Genomic DNA, 12128 nt, shown 5'->3' on the forward strand with positions numbered 1-12128 from the left:
GGGAAAAAAAAAAAAAAAAAAAAAAAAAAAAAAAAAAAAAAGAAAACCAACCACCAATAACTTCCTCTATTTATTGTGTTGTCTACTAGCTCTCAGTCAGCAACAGAAAAGATACACAAATCAATGAACTACCAGTCTCCTGAACATCAAAGACTGAAATATCAGGAGATGACTTTTTATGCAGAAACACCACCATAAGTTAAGAGAAGGATGCTGTCCCACAAAAGCAGGTAGCAAAGAGTTTAGACCTTGTTTAACCACTACCAATCAAAGCATAATACAGTGCCTAGAAACTCATCACAGTCTTCCGGCTGAAGTCCCAGGACCTTGGTTTCCTTCTAATTGTGAAGTACAGCTAAGGTTTCCTCAAGAACCAAACTAATTCAGAAATAAGGCACAAGTCTGTCTATTCACCCCAAGAACAGTAAATAAACCCTGCCTGAATAGTCTTGTTAATTTTTTATTGCTAGCTAGGTTTTTAATATGTCAAGATATAATCAATTAGTACGTGCAGCTCAGAGAGATCTGTTAAATAAACAACCTTGTGCCAAATCCTGAATTCTATATTCTCACTTCCAGAAACTAAACGAATATATCAGCCAGTCTATAGCTGTATGGATTTATATTTTAAATTGCTAGTTCAGAATCTATAACACATCAACTAATAAAACAGCAATAAAGGATGTCCAGAAGAGAGGACAGGAGAGATGTTCCTGAGGGAGCAAGAGAAAGAAAAGTAAATAATTCTCAGGGATGGAATGTTTATTACCAGTGATTCATCAGTCTTGTCAAAGCTGATATCTGATAAAATGGAACCAGATTCATCAATGGTTGACAGTCTAGATGAGAGAAACAATACAGTGTTAGACACAGAAGAACTGGAGAATATAAAACTCACCAACATTCAGAACAAGTCCCACTGGTCAGGTAACACCAGCAATTTCATAGCAATATATTCTCTATGGAGACAACTACAAGCTCAAGCCCCAGCTGTGGTGAATTGCTCTTTACATGCATGAGTACAGGTGTAGCACAGGTGCTTTTTCAGCAAAGGTCTCATAATAGCAATTGAAAGTTACAGTCAGGGCTATGGGTGCTATTCTCTGCTGAGTCTGTACTACCGGCTACTAAAAATTCATAAGGCAGAAGAGTGAAATTTAATTTTATCCCAATTGTGGCTGCTTTCTACAAGAAAGAGTATTACCCAGCATTGGCTTTTAAATAAATTAAGCTCATATATCTTCTTAGTTATAAAGATTCCCCATAAAACAACCAGGCAACAAAACAAATATCTCTAAGAGTGCTGACCTTTCTCCACTTATTGGGGGTGTTAAATTCAAAGCCTGGTTGAGACTATTTTAAATAGTGTAGTATAAACAAAATCATTGTCTGGTCTTGGCTCACAGAAGCCTTTCTAAACCAGAATTGCTACAGGAGCTCTCTGGAGAGTAAACACTGAAAGTATTGCTGAACTGCCACTTTCACCTTTAGGTTTTTTAGCAATGTGCAGGATTAGTTACTGATGTGCATTTTAGCACCAACATCAAAATTTTACCCATGGTGAAACAACATCCTAAGGAAAGATAAAAAAAGAAAAGAAAAAAAATAGGAGGTTCCCTGTGCCTTTGTTCCCCATCCACCATTCCCCCAAATTCTTTTTCTGCTTTATTCAAGCACACATTCTAGAAGCAGTTTATTTAAGAGTTCAGATAACAAGAACTTCTAACAGCTGTGTTGATTGTGATCAGATAACAACAGATGCAGTTCCCCCACCTTTTGTTCCCAGCATTGCCGCTGGATGGTTGGCCTCTGTTGAGAAAAGCCAGAGCTGATTTTTGCTCCTCACTTAGTTGAATGCTGCCAGATGTGTCACACATGAGCATCTCTCGAATTAGCTGAATCTGTCGTTCCTACAGACCAACGCAGAGTAAAACATAACTAGCTTTACCTCAAATTTGTGGGATGGGCAGACCAGAAGACATTAAAATACAGCATTATGCAAATGGACCTTCAGGAAGGCTGCTACACCAACAGCATATTAATTCACATCAAGCCCAGATTGTGTCTCTGATTTCTGACTGGTAAAATGAACTCCATCTAGAATAGTGGGGTTTCTGCTACAAGACTTTCAGATCAAACTGCTAATCTAAGAAGAGAGTGATGAAAAATGAAAGTCCCAAAATAGATTTCACATAGCAAAAACACTTTAGTGTCATTTTATAAGGACAATTATTGGCTTCTTCTATGAATCAAAGCAGCCACCCACCTTTCTAAATGGTGGAGCAAAATGCATTAAAATGGATACAAAGCTGTAATGTGCTGGAACCTGACAATTTAAGCTTACTGAGGCATCTAACAATGTACCAAGATGGTTTATTCCTTCCTAGCAAAGGCTTTCCTTTGCACCATGACCCTCCCTGGCACATCCAAATGATAGTGTTCTTTGTCAGTCACATTGCTCAACTGGTTGAATACTCTAGCTCTTTACCCTGAAACAGAGAGCAGTGATGAAGGGAAGGGTTAGGGTTGTCTTGCCTGTATCAATGACAAAGTACCAGCTATTCATAAAATAACAAAGATATTCTGGATAGCACTTATAATAAGCAATGAGGGATGGCCAATACCTCATGACAGATCAAATACACTAGGATTTCTCTGCCTTTCCCCCTAATTGTAATTCTTTAAATTCTCATTTGAACTCTGTCTATTAAATTTCAAGTCTGAAGGTGAAAAAAACTTAAATTTCAAACTATGAAGAACAGGATTCCTAGGCTACAATTTTAACTCCAATCATGGGTAAGTTGTCAAAGGACAGGTTGCTTTTGGTTCTTTAACGTGAAAGAAACTAGGTATATCTGGCATGTGGAAACATTATCAAATGATATTTTCCCCTTTCCCACCACTGGTTTAGCATAGAAAACAATACACACCAGCTTTTCACAGTCAGCCTCAGCTCGTTGTCTCCGTTTGATCTCTACATCCACCTGATTACGTGCATGCTTCAGCTTAACATCCAGAGCACTACGCTCAGTCTCCACTTTCATCAAAAGATCCTTGTATTTCCCCAGCTCATGGTCTGTTCTCTGCCACTTTCTACGGAAATCCTCAAAGTCCTTCGCCAACTGGATGAATTCTGAGGAAAGGGGGAAACTTTAATAATTCAAGCACCTAACAGGATATAACTGCTCAAATAAATGAGTCGTATGGTTAGCTTTACTCCAAATACATAATTAAGGAACCAGCTGAACTATGGATAAATCCAGCTGAAAATAACCAGGAGCGGATCCTTGATATGTCTGTGACTCTAGATGAGAGCTTTGTGGGGAGCAATTCCTGTTTCAATAGGCCACTTACTTTTGGCTTAGCCAGTAGCATCTGCTATGGAATATGTAACTCATTAGTCACCTGGCTCCAGATGTAACACTAACACTGAAAGCTCCTGAACAGAAGGCAATCAAAGGGGGATACCTCTGGGGCTGCTGTCACGCACCAGGACAGTTACAGCTATAAAACAAAAACAGCCTCCTTTATAGTCACACATTGCTGCGCCAGAGACACGATGAACAGCAAATTCAAATGTAACGGCTGTAATATGCTCCAGTAGATGTAGATTAATACTATAGATGTCTAGGCCTGCAATTCCGTTCAGCTATATAATTATACAAATATTGATTTGAAAGTAAAGAGCCAATTTGCTTTTTCTGTTTAACACTGCCCTAAAGGGTATGTAAACATTCCAGTTGAAAAAACAGGAAGAGATCATATTAGCTTTGGGACAGTCACTGATAGCAGAATGTGGACTCTCTTCAAATGTCTGCAAAGAAAGCATGGCTTCCAAGGCAGCCCCTCAAAGCAAAGATAACTCTGATGGCATTCATTCTTATCACCTGCTATTGGCAAAGACTGCTCTTCTACAACGTATTTACAAAAGTATCTAATGATTTTCTAGTTAACCTCAATCTATCTTTAAGCATCACTCTCCACCGGCATCACGACAGAAAGTTCCAAGGTGTACATCTGCTGCTGGTCAAACTAGCCCAGTTTACAGCTGAAATTAGGCCAAATTCACATAAAGCTAGCAGATTCTTAGGTTGTAAGGGCACTCTTCCTATTTGAATTTAACCTAAGAGTATAGGAACAATATAGTGTTCTTTTAAAGCAAATAATTAAAAATAATTTGACTAAATTTCAAACCTACAAATTAGGATAGATTATTTCTCTAGAATAATCTAGAGAAACCAAGTCATAAGTAAACTTTACTTTTTAGCAAACAACAGATTTTAGCAAAATAGGATATTATAACCTAGTTACCTTAGACAATGAAAATATCAAGATCAAAAGAAAAAATAAAGTACTACAATTCAAGTAGTTTTAAACAATATGCTTGTGTAGTTACAGTCTGGAATATATTATTATTTTTTTTTAATTTAAAGAAAAAGAAAACAATCTATCCTCTTGCAAGTTTAACTATTCCAACATTATGGATTCATAAAGAAAAAAATTAAAAACAAGAGCTGGTTATTTGGTCATGTCCACTCTGACAATTCATCAAGCAGTGTGTACTTACAATCTGTGCACTTTTGTGATGTATGTAGTACTTCAATTTCAAAAATCATAGAACAAGAAACATACTTTTCAACTACACAGTCTAAAACCTATCTAGGTCCACACTGTAGTCAATTATGATATTTCTAAAATAGTGTTGCATATACACAAACATTTACTGAACTGAAAAACAATTTTGAAAATAAAAAGATTTCCATGTGACCTAATTTTGCTGGTTTGTTTGTTCTTTAGGATATTCCTTCTTTATAAGTCTTATTAAATTTGGGCTTTAGTTCTTATTCATTGTTAATTGGCATACATTGCAGGTCTGACTGAACTAGATAAAATAAAACAAAATATCAGTTCATTTCAGGGAAGAAGTTCTTATTTTAATAGTACAAATTATTAAATTACTGGTTCAGCTTAATTTAAGTTAGACCCAAACTGGGACATTTACATATCTGATTAAGGTAACACTTTTATGTACAATTCTGCTATGAACGAAGTTTGCTAGGATTGGGTCAAAAGACACTTTGAACCACAGACCAGGAAAAATTTTGATGTTGGAAATCAAAAAACATTGCATTTTGGGGTTTTATTTGTCAGTTTGTGTATCACGATTCAGCTTGGTATCAGCCCATCAGGAAGTACACATTCAAAAGATTTATTAAATTTAAATTACTTCCTTTAAAAAGTCCTGCTTTACTTTTTACTAAACTATGAAGTGCATTTATAAAAAAGGAAAAAGGAGAAGGGAAATTTCCTTAAAACAAACTGAGGATAAACTTTGATTCATTAAAAAAAAAAAAATTAGGATTTGACTCATGGTTCCACAAACACATTTAAGCAGTTCCATAAATCCTGATCTTTTTCTCAGTTCCCCTTTCCCTGAGGCCTTTGGACAGCCTCTTCCCTTTCTCTTCGCCACTAACCTCTAAACTTCTTAAGGGTAAAGACTCTGTGTCTCTTTTGTTCTTTTGGCCTTGCACCTTGACTAACACATAGTAGGCACTTGAATATTTGTTGAATGAACAAATAATGAATTGCTGTTCAGATCAAATTTAAACTCCAGGCATGTAAGCCCACCTTACCAGTCTAATCAAACTTAACCTCTGTCCAGGGTTTAATCACTTACTAGCCAACGACCAAAAAGAAAAAATCACTTAACTCCCACCCTATACAATAAATACCCTCTCTAGCTAAACCAGTCTGTCCTTGCCCCCAACATGGACCCTTATTCATTTCTGCCTTCTCACTTGCGACTAAGCTACGCATTCCAAATGGAATGCCCTATCTGCTAATATACCCATTTTTCAAGTCCCATCTGCTCTATAAATCCTTTCTTCATCAGTTTGCTCCACATTAAATCTTCCTAGACTTCCCAAAAGCATACATATATATATGTATATATATACGTATACACACACACACACACACACACACACACACACACACACACACACACACACACACACACACACACACACACACACACACACACACACCTTTTTTTTTTTTAAAGATGACCAGTAAGGGGATCTTAACCCTTGACTTGGTGTTGTCAGCACCATGCTCACCCAGTGAGCTAACCGGCCATCCCTATATGGGATCTGAACCCATGGCCTTGGTGTTATCAGCACCACAATCTCCCGAGTGAGCCACTGGCTGGCCCCAATATATTTTGATACTTGTACTATCTTCTGTTTCATGAGAAAAATCCTCTCTAAAAGTAAAACATCATAATCTTCTTGAAGACAGGCACCATGTAATATATACTTTAGTATCTCCTACTGTACAGTGTAGCACAAACCCTATATGTCACCGACCCATAATAGGTAGCTGATAAATATTAAGTTATACTGGGCCGGCCCGTGGCTCACTCGGGAGAGTGCGGTGCTGATAACACCAAGGCCACGGGTTTGGATCCCATATAGGGATGGCCGGTTCGCTCACTGGCTGAGCGTGGTGCTGACAACACCAAGTGAAGGGCTAAGATCCCCTTACCGGTCATCTTTTAAAAAAATAAATAAATAAAAATAAATAAATAAATAAATATTAAGTTATACTTATTCCTAATTTATATACCAATGATATCAAAAAAGTCCAAGCAGCTTATAACAAAATAAAAATAGAAGACAAAAACCACGTAGACTGTAGAAAACAAAGGTAAAATGCTTAGGCTATTAAAGTCATTTGATTTGAATACAGTCATGCTTCACTAAACAACTAGGATCCATTCTCAGAAATGTATAGTTAAGCGATTTCAATTTCATCATTGTATGAACATCACAGAATGTACTTTCAGAAACCTAGATGGTACAGCCTACTATTCACTTAGGCTATATGGTATAGCCTACTGATCCTAGGCTATAAGCCTGTACAGCATATTACTGTACTGAATACTCTAGGCAAATGTAACACAGTGGTAAGTATTTGCATACCTAAACATATCTAAACATAGAAAGGGTACAGTAAAAATCCAGTATTGTAATCTTATGGAACTACCATTGTGTATGTGGTCTGTAGCTGACCAAAATGCCATTATGCAGTGCATGACTGTACTAACTTTCATTCTAAATTTTTAGTAACCTTGGACTTAGCTTTCAACAAAACCATACAAAAAAGAGAAAGAAGAATGAAGTTATGATTAAAGGCAAGAATAAGGAATCAGGGAATACTTAGGCATGGGAGGAACTCTTATGATCTAAGAAGAGGACAGGTGCTATGGTTGGTTGTACAAAGGAGATTCTAGAGTCTAGAAAACATTGAGCCACTTTAGTTCCTCAAAAGCCAATGTTCCAAGTCAGAGATTCGGAGATGGGGGTGAAATATACCTCTATTTTATAAAAGATATCAATGGGAAGATTAAAAATTTGCTTATAAAATAAAAATATCTTCAAAAACAAATATCTTGGTTTTTTGGGTTTTTTTTTTGGGGGGGGGGCATAATCACTTTAAAAAGAATTTTCATAACTAGTATCTCAATTTATCCCCAAATCCTCACAGCACTCCCCCTTTTTCATCTCTGCCCGTTGGGATCTTATCTTACATCTAAGGCTCAATTCAAACCCTACTTTCCTCCATGAAGCCATTTATTTATTTATTTTTTTGAGACCGGTCGCACCGCGCTCAGTCAGTGAGCTGGTGACCGGCCATCCCCATATAGGATCCGAACCCGCGGCAGTAGCGCTGCTGCACTCCCAGCGCCGCACTCTCCCGAGTGCGCCACGGGCTCAGCCCCATGAAGCCATTTAGTCATCCCTTTCCCTCAACTCAACATGTGCTAAAAGCTTTGATAGGTTCTCACAAAATCTTTGCTGAAGGAACTTGAGTTTTAAAATCTCTTATTCTGTACTCTTCTCCACTAGATTCCAAAGTAATCTGTCTTCTGAAATGATCTGACCTCAAAGAGAAGCCTAATTAATATGCCACTATCGTACTGAGCTGGTACCAGATGACAGGGTCATACAGCAGGTATTAGAGAGAGAAAAATACAATATTGTTTTGAAGGCCTATAAGTGGATAAAAGCTATTTAAAACATCAGTGAATTTAAAGAAAATACTAAATGGCATAAGCAAGATGCCACACTAAACACTATGGAGATAAAAGTTCAAGACACGGTTCTTGCATCCTTTTATACCAGTAAGGCTGACTTGAGAGCAACATTTACTAAATTAGGTATTAATGAAAATCTGAATTACGAGAAGATGGCAACACAAAGAGAAGCTGGTGTAGAATAATTCCCTTAGATTACAAACATCAGTTTTAGCACCACTTTCCTTTCTTGCTAATTTACTTCGCAGACAGTTCCCTCTACCAGCACCTCCTTTTTCTCCCTAGCTCTCCACCCTGTCTCAATAATTTGTTACTGAGCATCAAATATATGAACTAAGTGAAAGCAGATGCCTCCTTCCTCCTTCGAAAAGAATTATAACATTTTTTCCTCTTCAATTGAAAATGTTTTATACAACACAGAGAAAGCCCAGGATAAAAAATATAGACAACTACTACTCTAAAGAAAAAAGCAACATCCTTAGAAATCCAGGAGATTTTTCCCAGTTTTATCCTTTTTTCCAATACAAAGTGAAACTGGCAAGTAATGCCAAATATTTAGTCAAAAGAGAACCTTAATAATGAAAAAAATCTGGGTAGAAACAATTTAAAAGCAACTACAGAAAAAATTTTAGTGATCATTTAAAATGAGTGCCCATTAAGTTTTAACCATGGATAAATGACCATCACTTTCTTTTTTAGGTAATCCAAATGAAAAACAACTTTAAGATTGGAACACATTTCAGCTTTGTGGAACACTCAAATCTGAAGTCTGTTTTTTCTCTTTGCACAGGCCCACTCAGGATGACTTACGGAGTTCATTTCCTTCACTGAGAATCTCCATCCGGCGCACAAGATGCTCAAACATATTCCGCAAATTTAGCATCATAGCATCCATCTTTCTGCAAAGAAACCAGACATACATTAGGTGTCCTGCTGTTGCCCCCCACATCACCCAACAAAAGATTCAACAGCAATCCAGTACATCAATGGCCAACATCTGGATTCTTCTATTTGTAGGTACCATTATAAAAATCTCAAGCCAACAATGTTTTGTTAGATCCTTATTATAAAAACAAAGTTGGAATGTTTAAGACTAATTTGAAAGTTAGAAAACCATTTCAGATCTCTGAATATAACACTCCTTCCTGCCAACTTCTCCACCCCCACTCCCCTCTCCCAGCCCCCCATGCAATCACTCTGGAGCTGAAAAGAAAGCAATTAGGAATGAGCATGTGAGTTGATTACTAGGTGACAAACTACAAAATGTAGTTCTTCAAGTCAAGCCTATTGATTAATATAATACTTTTGCCACTTTAATCCTTCTGGACTTTGAAGACTCACAATGTAACTTAAAAGATTTATTTTTAATTTCATTTTCAGCTAATGCTCCTATTGCAACTGCATTTTAAAATGCAGGACATGGTCAGCACATTTCCTACCAATGGCACAGATGACGTCACACCAGTGATTAAGTGGAGAAATCGCCAGCTCAGCAGCACAAGAATTATTTCTGTAATGCAGGGCTCTCTGCTGGGCTGTGTGCAGGGATATGTCTAATAAATTTATACTAAGTATGGGCAAAGGATTATGTTGTACCACATTCTGGCATCAGAGAGACAATACACCACCTTCACAGTCAGAAGGGCAAAGGAAAAATCATTTGCTACTGTGTACTGTATAGTGAATTTCAGGCTTCGTTATTTCTCCCCAAAGACCTGCTGGTATTACATTAAAAACGGTGTCCTTACAGACAGTTCTGTTCTGAATAGCCTTTAAGTGGGAACACTTTGAGGAAGTAAGACCTTCATTTAACAGTCAAGAAAGAAAGACATTTACTGGATGTTTTGAAAATTATCAAGGAAATAAAATAAAAAGTCAAATTTCATTTGAAAATTGAATGTCCTCAGAAATACCATTAAAGGATTCTTACGTTTCTCCTAACCACCCCTTTAACATTCTAGTCCAGATCCTTATTTCTTGCATCTAAATAAAATTTTAAGAACTCTTTTATAAAAGTTTAGTGATTCTGCAATGTTTATAAAATTATACCATGAGCTATGAGGGCAAGAAAGAGGGGAAAAAAGAAAAAAAACCCACAAAGTACAGAGAAATATATGAACATAAAGATATTTTTTATTAAATACTACAGAATTATGTACTTGTACTCATATGATATTTGCTTTAATAGCAAAAAAAAAACCTTTCAATTACAAGCTTGGAAGCAATATATACCTGAGTCAAGGCGGGAAACCAAGATTTTCAAATGGCAATGTATCTGCTCCAAGCTACATAATCACAGCAAGTTGCTAAGCAACCAGACCAACAAATTTATTACAAAGATTTTTCTCTAAACTAAGAACAAAACTAAAAGAGTAGCATTAAAACTGGCAGGAAGAGATCTGGAAGTCATGGAGATGCCCATGGATTTAACAATATAACAAAACAGTCAAACATACCTAAGTGCTACAGGATAAAAGCAGGGGCACAACATTCTGTAGTCGATTCAGATGATTTCCTTTGGCTCCCAGTAAAAATGGAAGACACTAATCAGTAGTTTTAATATGGAATATTGATTTCTATCATCTCAGCAGTTATCCATATATTCTGAGACTATAAGACAGTGAACTCAGTAACATAGGAAAACTTCTGTCTGTCCAAGAATGCAGAAAAGGAAAATTTCATGGTGCAACTAGAATATTGAAAACTGGACATTGAAAAAAAATTTTTTCGGAGGGTTTTTATGTCTTAAATGACTACTTGATCCTTTGTCCCTTCTATGGTTTGAATGTTATATACCTCCAAAATTCATGTTGAAACTTAATCCCCAATGCAATAGTATTAAGAGGTGGAGCCTTTAGGTGATTAGGTCATGAGTGCTCAGCCCTCATGAATGGAATTAGTGCCTTTACAAAGGACCTGAGGGAGTCTGTTTAGTTCTTTTTGCCCTTCCACCAAGTGAGGATACAGTAAGATGGCGCCATCTTGGATGCAGCAAGTGAGACTTTACCAGACACAAATCTGCTGGTGCCTTGATCTTGGACTTCCCAGAACTGTGAGAAATAAATTTCTATTATTTATAAACCATCCAATCTAAGGTATTTTGTTAATAGCAGCAGGCATGGACTTAGACAGTCCCCTTTGAAAAAAATCCTCACATTTTCTCAAGTTTCTCTAGTCCATTACTCTTCTTCCCCATGTACTTTGTGCACACCACTCCCTAGAGTGAGGGCTGGGGGTAAGCACTTTCTTGAAAACACAAACCTGACTCCTGAAAACACTACAGGAAACAGAGAACCTACATGGGGACACCTCCTCACTAGTAACTGGTATACATACGACTAGGGCAATCTATTGTTCTTCTCTAATGATGCCTAGTACTTGGGAGATAGTTGTTTAAACTCCCAATGCTCTATTATAAAACAACAAAGAGATAATCCTTAACTCTGTCAGACTTTCATAATCTACAGATTTAGAGTTTTACAAACATAACACCAAGGTCAAGGGTTCAGAACCCCACACCAGCCAGCTGCCAAAAAGAAGAGTTTTACAGGGGCCGGCCCGGTGGCGCACTGGATAGTGCGCCGCTTGGGAAGCGCAGCGGCGCTCCCGCCCGAGGGTTCGGATCCCACATACAGACCGGTTCCCGCTCACTGGCTGAGCGAGGCGCGGGAGCAACACCGAGGGTTGCGATCCCGTAGCCGGTCCCCGGTCCGGTACGGGGGCAACACTGAGGGTTGCGTTCCGTTGCCGGACACGGAAAAAGACAAAAGACAAAAAAAAAAAAAATAAAAAAAAAAAAGAATATAGAAAAAAGTCAGTAATCAAACTATTTGTAGGGCCGGCCCCGTGGCTCACTTGGGAGAGTGCGGTGCTGATAACACCAAGGCTACGGGTTCGGATCCCATATAGGGATGGCCGGTTTGCTCACTGGCTGAGCGTGGTGCTGACAACACCTAGTCAAGGGTTAAGATTCCCTTACCTGGGCCGGCCCGGTGGCGCACTGGATAGTGCGCCGCTTGGGAAGCGC

General features: G+C 37.9%; 1 protein-coding gene across 2 annotated transcripts in view; it reads right to left on the bottom strand.

Moving 5' to 3' along the window:
• RACGAP1 (Rac GTPase activating protein 1) overlaps positions 1-12128 on the bottom strand; it is a 39836-nt gene that overhangs the window by 22007 nt on the left and 5701 nt on the right. The window contains exons 2-5 of one of the 2 annotated variants that reach the window (XM_008582974.1): positions 8912-9000; positions 2931-3133; positions 1774-1910; positions 770-839 (exon numbers count right to left, since the gene is read on the bottom strand). In XM_008582974.1, the coding sequence (XP_008581196.1) occupies positions 770-839; positions 1774-1910; positions 2931-3133; positions 8912-8996 (495 nt within the window). In that variant the 5' untranslated portion in view covers positions 8997-9000. The remainder of the gene's footprint in view (positions 1-769; positions 840-1773; positions 1911-2930; positions 3134-8911; positions 9001-12128) is intronic. The other variant, XM_008582982.1, reaches the window with a different exon arrangement.

Source organism: Galeopterus variegatus, unplaced genomic scaffold (genome assembly GCF_000696425.1).
Source record: "Galeopterus variegatus unplaced genomic scaffold, G_variegatus-3.0.2 Scaffold95, whole genome shotgun sequence".
NCBI lineage: Eukaryota > Metazoa > Chordata > Mammalia > Dermoptera > Cynocephalidae > Galeopterus > Galeopterus variegatus.